General features: G+C 46.0%; 1 protein-coding gene across 1 annotated transcript in view; it reads right to left on the reverse strand.

The window, feature by feature from the left end:
* The window catches only part of DDX31 (DEAD-box helicase 31), an 80,517-nt gene that overhangs the window by 11,412 nt on the left and 50,619 nt on the right, over nt 1-18,486 (reverse strand). The window contains 2 exon segments of the mRNA XM_033194846.1: nt 8,037-8,205; nt 14,627-14,738. Of these exon segments, the coding sequence (XP_033050737.1) occupies nt 8,037-8,205; nt 14,627-14,738 (281 nt within the window).

Raw genomic sequence — 18,486 nt, forward strand, 5'->3', positions numbered from 1 at the left:
AACGCAGTTGCCTTCCACAGTAGTGCTCCGATCCCTTGCTCCACACTGGACGAGAGTTTATTAAGACAAATGTCCTAAAGACATGATGATCCAGCATGGACTCCAGAGGTGCCAACCTGCCTCCCTTGACAGAGGCCACGAGAGCATGTTCTTGCCTATCATCTGTGCAGCTTGCCCGTGGTCTACATAAAAAACCACTGATTAATCCTAACTCATCTTTAAACTACGGATATATTCAGCCAGCACGTCGCTGCCCTGCCACGTGAAGGAGGACATCTCATCATCTGCTCTGAGGCCACATTTCGTTCAAGTTCCCAGGGACTGTCCCTAGGTCAAGTTCATGGTCACTTCTATCTCACTCTTCATTATTTTAGATTTTACTGAACCACGGTCTCCTGGGTTGGAGCCTGGGCAGAGCATTTTCATATGATTCCCCAGCAGATTTCCAGAGCACATTCTGTTTCCCCATATACTGCCACATCTGTCCTCATGGCTACTTCTAGTGGTCCTAACTGTTTTGCTCTGGTCTTCCGGCAAGGCCTAGTGACCTCTCTCTGCCTGGATGCCTGCTCTGGCCTTGTCTAGGTGGGGTGGAGGTCCCACTCCTGAGCCCATTCATCTCTGTGCTGTGGGCTGATCCCAGGCTTCCTTCACTGGGGAACAGAACCAGCGGCTTGGCCACGAGGGGCATCGGTAGGGGGAATGCGGTCCTTCCTGAGGATGCCTTTATGTTGAGGAAGGAGATCCCAACCCCAGGCCTGTTCTCTTAGGACAGAATGACCGACAAGCGGCCCATGGAGTTCTGAAAGATGACTTTCCCAGCAGGCAGGGTTTGCTGTTTTCCAAATTCACTACACAATAAAGAGGGATTTACCTCCTTTTCATGTCAGAACAATTCCTCCTCCTTTTCTTTTCCTTTTTGCACTTCCTCTCAGAATTATAGGACATTTTGGTTTCTACTCATCTATTACAAAAAATTTACTGAGCACCTACTATGTGCCAGGTTCTGTCACAGGTGCTGGGCATTTGGGTTGAACATCTCAAATCTGAAAACTGATATGCTCCAAAATCCAAAGCTTTCTGAGCACCGGCATGATGCATGATGCGTGACACTAAAAGGAAATGCTCACTGCAGCACTGCAGATTTCAAGGTTTGGGTGCTCAAAAAACCTGTACAACGCCAACACTACAAAATCTGAAAACACTGAAACCTGACACACTTCTGGTCCCCAAGCATTCTGGATGAGAAATACCCAACCTGTATGATGAGCAAAAACCAGGCAGGGTCTGTTCTCCAAGCTACACTTTCGAGGAGGGGCAGACGCTGACCACACATACAAATAACACCATCAGCAGATGTAAAGCTGCCACCACGACAGACCAGGGTCAGGGCACAGAGACATGAGGGTGTCTGCTTGGCTGGGGAGGGCACCGCAGGGAGGGGAGAGGTCCAGGCCCAGGATATGTTCAGGCAAAGGCTCTGAGGAGAGGATAAGAAACAGGGGTGTCGGATGAGGCTGAACAGTCAGCAAAGGCTGGGGCCTTTGTGAGGAGGGGGGTTTGTTGTGGCTTGCTCTCATCACAGCCTAACGGGATGCCACTGAAAGGTGCTAAGCCAGGGCAAGATGGGGTGAGGGCTGTGGAGGTGCTGGCTGGCTGTGGCACCGTGGCCACAGGCAGACTCGGTGGGAGACTTTCAGAGGTTCAGATGGTGTGCCGGGGGCACTGAGGGCTGCTATTTATAAAGACAGTGTTTGGGACGCGGAGGGAAGAGACCGGTTTAAGGAGGCCGGAGGGATCAACAGCGTTGGACGCGGCTGAGACGGAGTAGATGAGCACTGACTCAGGTGCAGCGGATTTACACGGAGAAATCCTCATGTCTCCGAGTGTGGTTTCGTCCAGCCTCTCATCTCATGTTTGGCCAATCTGTCTTTTTACAGAATGCTAACTGGCTCAATGAAATCGAGAAAGTTTTCACAGTGGGCAAGATTCCAGGTTTGCCTTCAGCTAATTAAGTGATATTAGGGAGGTTGTAAATGCCACATAAAAATTGGCAGGCAAGCTGCTCTAATGATGAGAATATTGCTTTACAGGGAGATGCAGCTGCAGCTTCTTAATGCTCGTCTTTGAGGGACCCGGTTCCATGTTTTCAAGGTTGTTCCTGATAAGAAAAGTTCCAGGGTGCTAAAAGGCACTTTTCTTACTCTCGGTTCCACAGGTATTTGCGACAATGGTGGGGGCGGGGGGAAGCAGCAACGCGATAATATGGTCGCTGTGATGATCACCGGATACTCCCGCTTATTCCCGTGCTGCACACCACGCTGTTTCCACGCATCCTCTGGCTTGACCCCCATGATGAAAGGGCGACTTGGGTACCTCCCTTTGAGGCCAGAGAACCCAGGCACAGAGACACTGAGTGACTTGTCCAGAGGCACAAAGACTGCAAGTGGCCCAGCCAGGATTCAATCCTGGTGTGTGATTCAAACCCAGATGTCATCACTGTGATTCTCCCAGAGTCGGCACGTAAGAAACCAGAGAGGAGCAAGGGAGAGGGCTAACGGGGGTACGGAATCCTCAAGCTAGAGCTCTATTCCACACAGTTAGCTCTTCCCAGCTATTAGACAACCGCTGAATGAGCAAGGGTGAGAATCAGCGAACACCACAGCACAGGCCTTCTGAGATGAAAAACGCCCCAAACCAGAGCTTTGCAAAATTTCAAATTGGAAGCATTTGTGATAATTCAGACAGGAAAAATCTGTGAACCCGTCCTATCTATGAAGAAGGGGTGACTGGTGTGTATGATTTCCACGAGGAGGTTTATTTTAGAAAATAAATGACTTCTAGAACTTCCGAAGTGTGGGAGATTAAGGAAATCCTCTGCAGGGCCTGGCACACAAGCCACAGGGTGCGCTGGTTCTGGTCCCACTTTCCCTCTTCCTACTGATCAGGGCCCGCTGAGTACTGACTTAGCATGTCCAGATCTACTAGGTACTAAGGGGTAAGAGAGCCCCAGTTTAGACTCTATACCTTATCTGATAAAATTAGGAGCTACCAGGTAACATTTGGGCTAAGCTGACTTGAGAAAATTTATACAAATAAAATTACTTTCCAACAATTCAACTGCTCTTTGTCTAGTAATTTTAAAGAGGAAGCTGGGAACAGGGGGGACAAAATTATTGCACTACTGATAATGAAGATGTCCCAGATGTTTCTAAGCTCTAAGAACAACATTAGAAAGGCAGGTGGCAGAAGTAAGGGGTAAAACCAGTCTCAGGTACTATAAACTGAATCGTCTGGGCAAAAACTAGTACGTGAGCACAGCATATAATTCATATAAAACAGGGTGGTTTAAAAACAGCAGACTCACTCTTTCATACTGTCACAGTATCACCAAGATCTTTAAACATTTTTTTTTTTTTTTTTTTTTTGAGACGGAGTCTCGCTCTGTCGCCCAGGCTGGAGTGCAGTGGCCGGATCTCAGCTCACTGCAAGCTCCGCCTCCCGGGTTCACGCCATACTCCTGCCTCAGCCTCCCGAGTAGCTGGGACTACAGGCGCCCGCCACCTTGCCCGGCTAGTTTTTTTGTATTTTTTAGTAGAGACGGGGTTTCACCGTGTTAGCCAGGATGGTCTCGATCTCCTGACCTTGTGATCCGCCCGTCTCGGCCTCCCAAAGTGCTGGGATTACAGGCTTGAGCCACCGCGCCCGGCCGATCTTTAAACATTTTTACAATTTGTTTTTATTTTTTAGAGATGGTGTCTCACTGTCACCCATGTTGGGTACAGTGATCACAGTTCGCTACAGCCTTGACTTCCTGGGCTTGGCCTCCCAAAGCACTAGAATTACAGGTGTGAGCCACACTGTGCCCAGCCTAACACTAAGAACTTAAGGCACATCATTTCTATATCATTGAGCCATTTCCCGCAGAGTGGCAGCGAAATGAGAGAGAATCGTGGCCCTATTGAGCGTGCCTGCCTGCTCACTGTTCCTGACATGTTCTGCTCGTGTGACGACCTAGACAGACAGACACCTGGCAAACAACACAATTCTGCCTCTCCCAGCAGAGAGAGCTGAGCCTCAGCATCTCCTGGAAAGATGGAGATTTTGGAAGGATATGTTACCTTTGCTACTCAGAAACTGCTGAATCTACTATAGCTTCAAAATAAGAACTGCATTTCATGGAAGGAAAAATGCTGTTTTCATGACGGATGTTGCTAAGGGGGCCACTCAATATTTTACCGATAGCACCTACTCTCTGTGTACACGTCTATGTCAGTGTTTGGGGTGGGGGCTGTTCTGACAGGTTTGCGTGTAGGTGTCAAAAGAGTTTTTGTGACTATGACTGTATTTCTGTGTGTAGGGGAAGATATTTACTGTTCCCTTTCAGAACTGAGCACTGGAGAAGTCGACAGGAACCTAGTTATTAAGATCTCATTTGGGGCCATGAACTATTTATTTTCCTTTTCTGAAAAGTGGTCGAGTGAAGGACTAAAGGCAATAAGAGACGAAGGGTCCCTCTCCCATCGCACGGACCAGCCGAACAGCCTCCTCTTTAACCTGCTCCCGATCCCCATTCTAATAGCCGCCTGAGCTCCCACTTGGCATATGACAGGTGAGACAGGCTTCTGTTAGTCTGATGGATTTGGCTTGCAGATATCACAGGTTTGCACATAATATATAATTATTCTAGGCAGTAAACACCGTAAAATGGAATGCAGAATAGTTTAGAGAATTTAGTGCCATTATTTTATTCACCCATACAAAACATAAGGAACCCATTCTCTTTCTTGACAGATGGATTTCAGAGGAGACGTTTCAGCTCAGAACAGTAATTGTGACCACAGCATAACTCTCACACTTTGTGGGGTTTAATGGACTTTTCTTTCCAGTCCTCAAAAAGCAGCAACTGGCATTTGCTCAAACCCTGACTGAGGTGTGGAAAATCTGTCAAGTTTTCTCTGCCGCTTACCCTGACCACAATTATACGGTCCATGTGCAGATTAGCTGCAAAGTCATTCCTCTTCCAGGAGTGACAAGATTTCCCCAGATAAAAAAAAAGGTACCTACTGTATCCTCGAGTGCCCGTCTGCCTTCGAAAGGCAGGGGTTGGGGGAGGATCTAAGGAGTGTGAAGAGAAATGCCTTCAAAAGAAGGGCATAACAACGGAAAAAGTAGCTGTAACAGAGTGGGGACATGGCAAGAACAGAGAGAGGCATTGTCACGGGCGGAGTAATCCTGTGACACACTGCTGTCACTCACCACCCGGCTCCCTGCCGCGCCAGCCAGACATCAAAGGCTGCCCCATGCCATCTTACATGCTCTTTATCGGCTAATCAGCCCATTCTTCCCTAAATAAAGCCCTGTTAAATCCCCTGCTCACAGGGGTATCGTGGTCTTGGTGCCCATCTGCTAGCGAGGGTCAGCTGGGGCAGGAGGCGGCGGGCTGCTCTCTCCCTAGCGGCTTCTCAAGGTAAGGACAATGCTGCCTCCAACTCCCCCGCCCACAGGCCTCCTCTCTGCTTTCCAGGAGCTGGGCCGGTCTGAGGAGCTGCTATCTGGATTAACACTTGCTAATGAAATCTCCAGTCATAAAGGCACATCATCTGCTAACTATGAAATCTTGGGATTGCTTTTATTTTCAGGGAAGAGGAATAAACAAAGATGTGTGTTTCCATTTTTTTTTTTTTTTGAGACAGTGTCTTACTCTGTCACCCAGGCTGGAGTGCAGTGGTGCGGCTCACTGCAACCTCTGCCGTCCAGGTTCAAGCGATTCTCCTGCCTCAGCCTCCTGAGTAGCTGGAATTACAGGTGCCTGTCACCACGCCTGGCTGATTTTTGTAGTTTTGGTAGAGATGGGGTTTCACCATCTTGGCCAGGCTGGTCTTGAACTCCCGACCTCGTGATCCACCCGCCTCAGCCTCCCAAAGTATTGGGATTACAGGAGTGAGACAGCGCGCCTGGCCAGATGTGTGTTTCTTAACAGTAATCATTTGGCAGGTCTCTTCCTCCACCCTCAAAGTACCACCGTTGCCGAGATGGTGACAAAATGGTCAGGCTTCTGATGAGGCTACTCTCAGTCACTAGCTGTGAAGCCTCATGGTTTCACCCCACACTCAAAGTTAACATGCATGGGTACCGGGGACAGCAGATCCTAAGACAGGAACCCAGGTCCCGGGCCCTGCAGCCTAGAATCCTGGCCCAGTCAAGAGCACCTGGGAGTAGAGCTGAGGCATCTTGGCCCTCTGGGAGGACAGCCTGGCTCTAGCAGAGGACGAGCAGAAACGTCTCTGGGCTGCAGCCCTGCTCTGCACCCCTGAACCTCAAAATGGCCTAGAAGGAACCAGAGAAGGACACGTCCACGCTCATCTAGGCACTGCAGTACAGCAGCACAGGGAAACTGTTTTTCCTCAAAGAATTACTGGAGCATTGTCTTATGTGAGAGTTATTAGTATCAGAAAAGAATCAAGCATCTTAAAAATTCCAAAACTGGGAACAGAATTAGGCAACATTCTATCCATTCCAATGACACTTGGAGGTGCCAAGTCCCCCAGAAAGGTCAAGTTGGATGTCCCCGAATACGCTTTTTAGCTTGTAAGGATCTTCATCTGTAGGGCCCTGTATGGTTCAAAAGGCATATTCACAAGTCACCTAATCTTTTTTTTTTTTTTTTTTTCTGTAGAGACAGGGTCTTACTATGTTGCCCGGGCTAGTGTCTAACTCCTGGCCTCAAGCAATCTGCCTGCCTGGGCCTGCCACAGTGCTGGGATTACAGGAATCGCCTGATTTTCATTCTCGAGACAATCTTGTGAAATAACTAAAAACATGGATTTTCTTCTCCCTAGTGTAGTTGAGATCGAGGCTCGGAGACGTTAAGAAAAGGCATGGCCCCAAACTCACATCAGAACAGAGCTGACTTCAGTCCAAGTTCCCTGATTGCAAGAACAATGGTCACTTCTCTCCACTGGGTGGTCCCTCTGTCTTGGCCGTGACAGGCTACAGAAACAGGGCCCTGACAAAGTTGATGGAATACTTGACACTTCCTGGTGAACAGGCAAGCCAGACATCGTGTGGGAACAGGCAGTGCAGAGTGGTCCTTCCTGCAGATTCCCAGAGTCAGTGGGGGAGCCTCTGGTGTTTGTAAATTAACGTGGAAAAGGGAGGATAAACAATGCAAACTAACCATCCAGAACATTCTAGGATTGAACCTGGAAATCAGGGCAGGTGAGAAAAAAGTCTCTGTGCCCCAAACATTTGTTCGACGGACCATTCCCACATAAACAATGAGACCATCCACCCCAAAGTTCTGACATGAGTAGCTCACAGGGCCTCAAGCACTCTCGCTCCTGTGAGGGGCTGAGGCTGGTACTAAAAGAACACATGTCTTTGAGAAGAGGAAGAAGGCCTTTTACAAATGTAGCGTGCTGAGGGAAATCATCTCAGCACCGTGCAGACTCAGAGCCCAGCCTCGAACAGGGCAATACCCCTTCCTCTCCCCAAGACCACTGGACAGTCCTCAACACGCTGTTTTTGGGAGGAAAGGGGAAGGGCTCACCGCTCTTGCCTTGATGAGTGCTCACCACCGGAGGTGCAACTCAGTAGTAAGGAGCCCAGTGCTGACCCCAACGCCAGCCTGTTAGAGATTTGGGCTTCGGCAGCTCCTGGAATCTGTGGCTCAGGCACTCAGCCCTTCCATCTCACTGGAACAAAGTATGCTCCTAGGGCTTGTCACACAGAACACACCAGAATGTGTCATACACATCTCGGATGCTTGCCAGGGCGGACCGCAGCACAGCTGAACCTCCGACTACAGCGAGTCCTATGAACCCCACCGCATTTGGGCGCAAAAGGAGACACCCCTGAATTTCGGCAAGATGAGGGGGCTTTCTTCTCATTCCAAGTGCTTGTTTATTGGGAGAAGGGCAGGTATGAGTGAGAAGAGAGTTGTGGTGAGCATGGCAGCTAGCACTTCACCGCACTGGTGCTCCTGGGAACGGAGCTCTCTAGCCCCATCACGGGACGAATTCAGCTCATCTTACCTTTTTAGGTGTGCTTTCCTTTTCTTTCTAGTCAAGGCACTAAGATTCCTGGGGGCATCTCTTAGCCCGAAGCTCTTCGCCACATGCCCAAGATGGAGGGATCGGACATGGAAGATGGGCTTCAGCTCCCTGGGGTAGGTGGCGTAGGCTTGGATGAAGGACTGCAGAGCTGAAAGAAAAGAAAAGGGAGTGGGGAGGGAGGCTGTCAGGACCCGGGTCTCCAAGCTCCAAAGTGCCTGGCCTAATGGTTATCTTCTGTACTTTATCTTGCCAGGCAACGAAACATGACAATTACAACATACACAAACAACTGAAATCTAGACTTCTGTGTATTTCTTCAATTCCTAAACAGCAAAAAGAAAAAAACTACAGGGGACCACAATTATGACTTGAATATGCCCAGTAAAATTTCAGATTTGACCACAGAGCTTCTAACAATCCAACAGGGTGAGGCCCAGCACAGCACCTGGTACCAACAGGCAGTTGGTAGATGTCTGTTGTGTCAACGAGTGAAAAGAGAGAATGGGTGAAGAAACTAAGAGATGATCAACACAGGACATCGCTTTCTTATGAAAATGAGAAAATCATTAGACATTTATATTAACACATTTTTCCTAATTAAATTTTACTTACTTTTGAATAGTTAATGCATGCTAGTGTGTTACAAAATTCACAAAGTTCAAAAGGCTTTATTATGACTGTCATGTTTACTATGAATGAATGACATTACCACCAATGCCCCCTTCACCACAAGCCCCACCTCCAGCTCCCTTATCCACAGGCAATCCCTGATACCAGCTTTTCTGTGTACTTATGGGACTTTTTAAATTTAAAATTTGTTTAAGAGGCGGGGTCTCACTGTGTTGTCCAGACTGCAGCGCAGTGACGTGATCATAGCTCACTGTAGCCTCAAACTCCTGGGTTCAAGTAATCCTCCTGCCTCAGCCTCCTGAGTAGCTGGGACTACAGGCTAATTTTTAAATTTTTATTTTTGTAGAGACAGGGTTTCACTATGTTGCCCAGGTTGGTCTTGAACTCCTGATCTCAAGTGGTCCTCCTGCCTCAGCTTCTCAAAGTGCTTGGGATTACAAGTGTGAGCCACCTCACCCAGCCTTCCTCATGGAATTTTAAAACCAAGTTCATTTTAAAAGTATCCAGGATTAACCAATACAGTGCTTCTTACTCAAAGAATGTGTAAAAAAGGGAATGAAAAAAAAATTTTAAAGGAGAAAGAAAATTATTAAGTCTCTAAAATAGTCCCTTGAGGACTGATAATTTAGGGATGTTTATCAAACATTCTGTCAGGAAAGTTTCAGTCCCATTTTAAAATTAAGAAAAGCGGCCGGGCGCGGTGGCTCAAGCCTGTAATCCCAGCACTTTGGGAGGCCGAAACGGGCGGATCACGAGGTCAGGAGATCGAGACCATCCTGGCTAACACGGTGAAACCCCGTCTCTACTAAAAAATACAAAAAACTAGCCGGGCGAGGTGGCAGGCGCCTGTAGTCCCAGCTACTCGGGAGGCTGAGGCAGGAGAATGGCGTGAATCCGGGAGGAGGAGCTTGCAGTGAGCTGAGATCCGGCCACTGCACTCCAGCCTGGGCGACAGAGCGAGACTCCGTCTCAAAAAAAAAAAAAAAAAAAAAAAAAAAGAAAAGCAGCCAGGTGCGGTGGCTCACGCCTGTAATCTCAGCACTTTGGGAGGCTGAGGCAGGTGGGTCACCTGAGGTCAGGAGTTTGAGACCAGAGAGGCCAACATGGTGAAACCCTGTCTACTAAAAATGCACAAATTAGCCAGGCCTGGTGGCAGGCGCCTGTAATCCCAGCTACTCGGGAGGCTGAGGCAGGAGAATCACTTGAACCTGGGAGGCGGAGGTTGCAGTGAGTGGAGATCGTGCCACTGCACTCCAGCCTGGGGGGGCAAGAGCCAAACTCCATCTCAAAGAAAATTAAATTAAACTCAGAAAAGGGGGTCCTTGTTGTAGGTCCCACCTCCCCCAGAAAAGGGCCAGACTCATTCCCAGGAGGGTGGAGCTTTGGTCTACTTAACTAGGCATTCCCTTGAGGAAAGATTAGATTGGGTTCCCCCTTGAATATCTCTGGAAGTAACAATGAAAACTGAGTGTCCACCCACATCTCACTCCAACAAGGAAGGAGGGGAATGTTCTGCAAAGCATTCCCCACCATTCCTGTCACTGCTCTCTTCACCTCCAATCCTGCTCTTCCGCCAGCTGAGCCAGAGCCCAGCTGACGGTGTCTGATGGAGGCAAGAACTGAACACCAGCCTTCACTTCCTCACTCTCCTTGTTGAGCCACTGGACTGGCAAGTTTGCCCACAGCTTAAACATAATATCCCAGCAGCACCTGGAGATTGGCGTTTATGAACAGTAATAAAAAGTGTCATTTTAGCAGATCAGCTCCTGGAAGGATCCTGGGGAATCCATCAAAGCTCTATTTACCGAGTAAAGTGAACTCCTTTTCCCAATCGATGAGCAATAATAACCAAGGCAACTCCTCTGTACCCCACTCTTAAATCTGTGCTTACTCCCCTTTTTAATAACCAGGGACATTTTCAAGGAAAATCTTTAACGCTTCAAATGGTCTGTACTATTTGGAGGGTTCTGATACCACCAGACACAGAGCCCCACAGCCAAGCCCTCGGAGGGAAAGGCTCTACTGCTACGTGACTCAGGAGATTCAACCCTCTTCTCCTCAACCTCTTTCTTTTCCCAACCCTCAACACTTACTCTGGTCTAAAAAAAGACGAGACTGAAACCAAGTCAAGCCGAAACCAAACCAAGAGCCTGCGCTTTTAAAACCTCAGTCAGCCAAATCCCACTCTAGGTCTCTTCATTCCCTACCTCTCCTTTGTAAGCGGATGAGCCCCTGGGCTTCCACCCTGGTCACCTCTCTTCCTCTCCTTCTCTCCACCAACCCTATGAGCTGAGCGCTGAGAACATCTGTCCCAGGAGACGTAGGTGCCCAGCTAACAGCTTTACAGGGATAATGAGTTTGCCAAGATGTGGCAGGAAGTGTTTTCTCCCCAGACAACTGGTCAGGCAGCATTTCACGCTGCATATCTTTACTAACCCTCCTTGTCCTCAAGGCTCCTGTCTCACCGGGACGGCGACAGTTGGTTGTCCTCACATACTTGCATGGACTCCCATGTTTGGATAATTCAGAGAAGCAGGAATTTCAGATGCTGCAGCAGCTGTCTGCAGGACCTTTCAAGGAGCAGGAAGTGGCTCGTGTTGGCAGTGTCTAGAATGTGCAGAAGGAACAGGGGCTGTGGGACCCACACAAGCGGAAAGTGGAGAAGTAATGAAAGTAGACATTTATTTGGGGTGATGGATGAAGCTACAGGCCACCAGAGTTCAGCACTTTGCAGTCACTGATTCCTATTTCTTGCCAACCACTTAAGGTGCCTGAATTAGGGCAAATCTGTTTTCTAGTATCTCGCATGGACACATCGTCCTTTCTCATTCCTGGACATTTGGATCAGAAACTAGTGGTATCTTATGATGACTTGGTAAGATAAAGGAGTCAGAAATAAACAAAGCTCCAGCCTGGAAGGTGAAGATCATCTCTGCTCCTCCCAACCCCAGCCCCCACTCCCACAAGAGCACCCTTCAGTGCAGAATAAAGGCACATGCATCTTCCCACCCAACCCCTACAGTGACGACTATGGAAAGGATGTAGGCAAGGAGGTTGCCTGCTGTTCTCTTAAAGACAAGGCATTTGGTAAAGTGCCCAGCCTAGCTCTGACCCCACTGAGGGGAGAAGAATGACTTTTCATCACTGGTATGGGTTTTCTAGACTTTGAGAAGTATCCCTTCCAAACAGGCATAAATCCTACATGGAGTTTCTGGTCTGCAGGGAGACCTGAAGACGGAGAGCATTAAGCCACAGGAGCAATGGTCATTTGCAGGCAGAGGACTCTAGCTTCCAAAATTTTTGTTCAGGAGTCTGGAATGCAAACTTATGTTACCACTCTTTTTACAGCTTGAATCCCTAGCTAAAATTGATGCAAGAAAACAGAGGAAAAAAGGGGTAACTGCTTCTGGAAACTGACAATTAAATGCTGGTTATTAACAATGACTGGGTCCGAAAATGCAAAAGGAAAACAAATACATACTTGGCCCAGTTTCTAACTAGTTTTCTGCCATCAAGGCAAAAGCCAGCTGCTTTGTTAATTATTCATGAGGTGAGTTCTGAAATGGCATAAAAGGGAAGCAAGTCAGTAGTGTGGAATTTGCATATGCAGATTGAAATGCAAAAGACTGTCTCCACCTATGGGGTGGAGTGGCTGTTCCTATGTTGTAAATTCAATACATTTAGGGTGGCAAATACGTGTGTACTCACTCTCTCAAGCCTCCAAAACTTAGTCCTAAGAAACAGGAGAGAAGGAATGATGGCAAGACTTATGTCTGAAATGGGGTGACTGAGCTCTGTAAGAGGCGGTGTTGTCCCAGCCCATCATCAATCTGGTGTGGAAATCGATTAGCAAATAAGAGACATGATACATTTATTTCCTTCATGGCATATAAACATTGGGAAGTGATCCTGTTCCAATATTCCTTAAACAAAAGACAAGCGACTCTGCTTGTTTCATGGTATTAACAAATTCAATGGTAATGACGGTGAGAGAAAACCCACAACCACATCCTTTAAGAATTACTGTAACTTCTACTCCGAAGACCCAGACACCTTGAAATAGTTGTAGTCTTGCCAAAATATCTGAAGCATCACTGACACCAAAATCGAAGGTGACAGTGTGGGTTTGATTTCTTTCTTTCCACTGCAACTTTGATACCAGCCCTGGAATTCAGTAGCACAACACCTTGTTATGTACTGCACAGCCAGTTGAATTTGCCTAACTTTCATCAAAGGTCCAAACTCTGTAAAGTTACACTGTGACAAAGACACTATTCCTCTTGAGAGACACAGCAATACTCCTCTAGAGGTAGCAAGGTAGGGAAACCCTTGGGAATTGTTGAATTCACTTTAGGGAAATGCTAAGACAGGATATTACCAGAGAAAAGTCTAGAAGGATATATAGTGTATATACAGTGGTAATGACTGGGACTTCATCTTTTACCTTGTGTGGTTCTGATTTTTAATGATGACAACCAAGAATTGCAATTATAATGTGTTAAAGGTATGTAAGAGGTCCTCGAAAATATTTGCTGACTAACCCATTTTTATCATCTATGTTTCCTGGTGATCACAATTGCTCCTCAGCCAGTCTCCCAGCTTTTACCTTTGACCCCCACTAGTCTATTCTCACACAGCAGCCAGATGGTATCTTTCAAACCTAAGTCAGATCCCACCACACTTCCGCTCCCCCTTCATTCCGACGAAGACCCAAAGTCCTACGTGATTCTGCCTTGGTCAGCACCCCCTTTCCATCCACACTGCCTTCCTCGAGCTCTTCTGCCCCGACTCCCACTGCCCACAATGCCTTTCCTTTAGAGAGCCACGGGGCTCATCCCACTTCAGGTTTTTGCTCAAGTGTCACCTACACAATGAGGCTCACTCTGACCCCATTAAAAATGCACTCTCCTATGTCACCCCTTCACCTCCCCCATCTCCTTCTACTGACTCCATAGCTCTTGTCACCTTGAAACAGACTATTTCTTATATTTATTATGCTCGCTGTCTGCTGCCCCTGACCCCACTAACATGCTGGCGTCACAAAGCAAGGATTTTTATTTTGATCTCTCATGTATTCCAAGCACTTGGAATAGTGCCCAGTTTGATAAATATTTGTCAAATGAATAGTTTTTAAAGCATTTCTATTTATAAAAAGAGAGGATGCTACAGTGTTCTGATATTTGTAAGCCAGCCTGGTACTCTTCTCAAAATAGCAGGCAACTAACAAAAAAACCCTGTGCATCCTCCAGCATGGAGTAAGTCTCATTAGACATGGTCAGTCTCTGGCCAAGACATACCACAATAAAAAGTACCAGTGGTTATAAACCCCCTTCAGCCATGCACTGCTTATTACTCAACGTGAATTGCGATGTCCACATCTAATGCGTGGTGATCCCAGGAGTCAATTTATCCTACAAAGGGTCTGAATATTAAATCAGTACCTAATTCTTTTATAAATTTCCTAGGAATGTGGTTCATGGTCTATGGTTCTTCCTCAGTACTGTTCTTTCTCATTTTTCTTTGTGCCTTCAAATAGGAACTGCTTAGGTCTAATATTTCCAGCTCTGGCCTTCATCTCTAATTTCCATCTCTACAACTGTTTCTACTAACGTGTCACATCTCTTCTATCTGGTTTTCAAAGAGGAAAACAGATCCTTAAAAGATCCAAGTTGTTGGGTCAAAACTCTAGTCCTCATATAAGCCAAGATAAAGCCTCATTTGTGCAAAACATGGGGAAGGACGAAATTAACATTTAATATCACTTTAAAGCCTTCCGTGCCTGCTTCCAAACCCTGCAGAATTATGGAGATTGAAGGCTTTGGCTGGTGAGCAGGGACCCCACAATGGCCTCTCAACCGGTTTGGGCGTATGTGGGTGAAGGTGGGGGAGAGCACTCTGCTGGGCTATCCACTGCACAAGCACCTAGGAAATAGACCGACCTTTCTTTGCCCAGGAGACCCTCCTCTCACTGGAGTGCACGTAATCTTCAAATACCGTCTGCAAGACTGTGGCTCGCTCTCGGATTTCCTGGGGGCCAACAGCATGGGATTTCTGAGAGGGCGACGGAAGGATTAAAGGAGAGATAGAGTCAAAGTCAGGAATAATGAAGCAGTTTATAATAGATTTAATAACAGTAAAATCACACAGTAACCACCTAGGGGCCAACAAGTGTAATCCTTTCAATATTACTAGGGAAAAAAAGGGAGCTATAGAGATGTTAAAGTCAAGTAAAGATGAGGATGGCTTTATGAGAAGATCAGGTCTGTTTACTTATTTACTTACTTTTCTTCCTGACCTCTTACCATGCCTGTTCAAAATCAAAGACCATTGGAGACACTTTGGAATTTTCCAAGTCCAATTCAGACATTTAAAACATCACTGAACATGAGCTGTTTTCAAATGGGTCTTGGATCTCCTAGGGATCTTCACCTTTCCCTTATACACACCAGTGGAACACTGACAATTTCTCTTCATGAGCACTCCACAGTGACCTGCCTAAAATTCTGCCTTAAAAAGTTACCCCTATGCTTGAATTTCAGAGCAGGCTTCCTCAGTGCCTAGAGCGGTTCAGACTTCTAGTGTTTCAGATTTATTCCTCCAGCCCATGGCCACTGTGCTGAGTTCCCAGGAATCTATTAAGGAGTGAGTGGGCTGTTCCAGGACACGACATTCAAAAACTGCCTGGATCTCTGCAGCAAATTGTCCCTGTGTAAGAGGTAGCATCTGTGTGCATGCAAAGAGCCTACAGATGGAAAATGATAATAAAATAGACGATTATTTTCTTTTCATCCTTTAACAGTACCAGAGAAAAAAATTTCCTTTTTAAATATCCCCTCTAAAAACCAGTGGCTTTTGTCTCCAATAGCTTAAAACAAACGTGAGTGCTTTCTACTGAACGTGAAATCAAGAGAACACAGATTCTTCCACCCAATGAGGCCAACCTGCCAAGTGACACTGATCACTTGAGTGGTGCTGGTGCCTCTACTTCCACCGGCCACCCCAGTGTGAGCCCCCGGGGAAAATCCAGAGTGAGACCAGGTCATGCTGCTTAACCTTGTAGAGGACGGTGTATGAGCGTTTGCATCTGGCCTCACCAAGACTCCCCGAGCCTCCCTTTCACCTTTAAGGCTGACAGAGGAAGAACAAAGGGGAGGAAAGAAAAAGCCTCATTCTCCGGATCGACGTTCATCTCTATATTAAGAGACTTAACAACGTGAAAATGTTTTTAGTTGAGTCAAATCATTCCTGCTACCTGTTTGGTTGATGACAGTCTCGCTGATGTCACAGTATAATACAAGGTCCCCCTAAGGGTTCTATCCGCTAAAATGTCAGGAGAAGAGTCGCTCAGGAGCCGTGTTACCAAAGTGGACATTTGCTATTGTCATTAACAAGGATTTTTTTTTTTTTAAACCCTCTTAACTGATGTGAAATGCAAACTTTTTTTCGCTGCCCTCCTTTCGTTAAGCCACCTCAGCAGCACAACTGTCACCTTCCCTGTGTGCTTTTTTTTTTTAATATGAATGTGAAATTAGCGAGGATGCCCTTTCCCCTGGCGGACAGAATCCTCTGTTATTAAAAAGTAAAGCACTTTAATAATGAAAACTTTTTCCTCTTTTTCTTGTGTTTTAACTGTTTAAAATTAATGAGAAGGGCAGAATGGTTGTCAAAGCGATATTGAAAGCCGGGCAGCCAGGACCGAATAAGCACAAAAATCCCTCTAGAGTGTTAAATAAACAGAGCTCCAGCCCTCTCCGAATCCCTCTGTTGGTTATTGTATACATTCTGTAACAGCTCTCAGAATAGATCTGAGAGCCAGGGAGGCAGAGAGGTTTCAGAATTCCAATAAAGGCCTCAAATTAAAGACAGCCTGGTGCGAATTCCAGGAGAAAATTAAAGAGACCTCAAGCTTAAGTGACAGGTGACTTGCTTCTGTGTCACAACTGTCAGGGGATTTAGTGATAATATGGCAATATATTACAAAGGGTTTTTCTTATTCCCCCCTTTAGGTTTCAAAATGAGGCATCTTTTCTTCCCAACCAAAAAAAAAAAAAAAAAATTACATATATATAACGTGAGTGTGTATACAAGTGAAATACGTAAGGAAAAAAAACACGATAGAACTAGGTTCACAGGTTTGAAATGATAAGGTCAGTTTTAGTAAAATATAAGAATACGTTAATGGCAGAAAAAAACAATATACAATTCTTAGGAAAAAATATCTCACTCCTCCCTAACCCCCGCTTCCAGAAATACCTTATTTTAAAATTGCCCCTCTTGAGAATGAATGAGGTATTTTTCAGTTGTCTTCTGGGGAGGACAATCTAAATTTAAACTGAAGACAGAGTGGGGTAGAGTTATGCAGCACCATCTCAGCCCCAGACAGGTAAAATGCTCCTATAATGAGAGCAGGTCAAACCCCTCAGGGCACACGAATACCTGGCAGGACTGGCTCTCCCACCCTCAAAGACACAGAGTCAGTCCTGGTTAATGAAGCTAACTTGCAACTAGAGGACCATGGGTAGTTTAGAAAACACATTTCCAACCATCCATCCGCGCACGCAACACACCTTTGTCTCTAATATCCTACTGATCTTGGAAAACACAGGCCATCAGAAAGGATGGGCAGGGGGCTCTGAACTTATTTTAAGATCTCGCAACACCAGCAACGGTTCCTTTGTTAGGATAAGTTTACAGGTATATTTCACAGGACAAAAACGCTTGTAGGAAAAATATGGTTGGGTGTGTGTATACTTTGATGATGAAGATTTCACACCTATCAAGAAGCAACAGATGGGAGTCTAAGATAAATAGGCTGGACTATTTTTAGTATAAAAAGTAGTAGCAAAGGTAGGAGGTTTTTGTGAAAGCCTGCACGTTGATATTGCCAACTTCCAAGGTATTTTTAAGCTAAATGGAAGGGTTTTGTTTTAATCACTTTATTGCCAACCTGAGTTTTACCCCCATGGTCCCTAGAACCTTCTGAGTGCTTCCCAGTAAAGTTGAAAGATCAAATTTATTCTCTTTGTAGGTAGGTGAACATTCACACACCCAGACATAGCTATATATATTTTATATACCTAAATATGAAATATACATTTTACAGATGCTTCACTCGCTTTCTTTCTGTTCACAGAAGCCCAAAAATGTATGTGCCAAAGGGACATTTACCATGGGCTTCAATCACGCTGGGTGAAGGAGAGGGGCCCTGTAATGAGGTATCTGGCTATCTGAATGAAAGGCCTAGCAACTGAACCCACATTTACATGCCTGGCATTAGTTCACATGCTAGAAAGCTGCTCAAATTGAGGACAGCAATTAAGACACACGGTATTTCTTATGCACAACAGAATTAAAAGTTGTATCCAGCATCTAGTTTATTCTTTTTACTACTGACATGAATCACACGTAAAATACTCTCTCGGGTTGTGTATATCTATGCGATAATTAGTAACACAATTTAGTTCAGTTTTTCTTTTTCCTCTGAATTCAAGTTAAACTTGGCTCAGCAAGCCAGGTCTTTACCAACATGACACCTAGAACGTAGGATGGTTAATTTAGCTTTCTAAGTTAATCAGTTATATCACGAAAGCCCAACCTTGCTCAGCTTTCCTAAAAATAAAAATTAAAAAAATCATCAAACCTTAAAAATATCCAAGCATTCACTACTATCTATCAAGGAAGGAGCTGGGGCTGAGATCATGAGACAGAGTTTCTAGACCTAAGAATCTATGAGGTCTGGAACTCTACAGGGCACTTTATGCCTTGTTTTATTTAAACCTCACAGCAATCGTGTGTTTTA

Source organism: Trachypithecus francoisi, unplaced genomic scaffold, assembly GCF_009764315.1.
Source record: "Trachypithecus francoisi isolate TF-2019V2 unplaced genomic scaffold, Tfra_2.0 Contig01585, whole genome shotgun sequence".
Lineage (NCBI taxonomy): Eukaryota > Metazoa > Chordata > Mammalia > Primates > Cercopithecidae > Trachypithecus > Trachypithecus francoisi.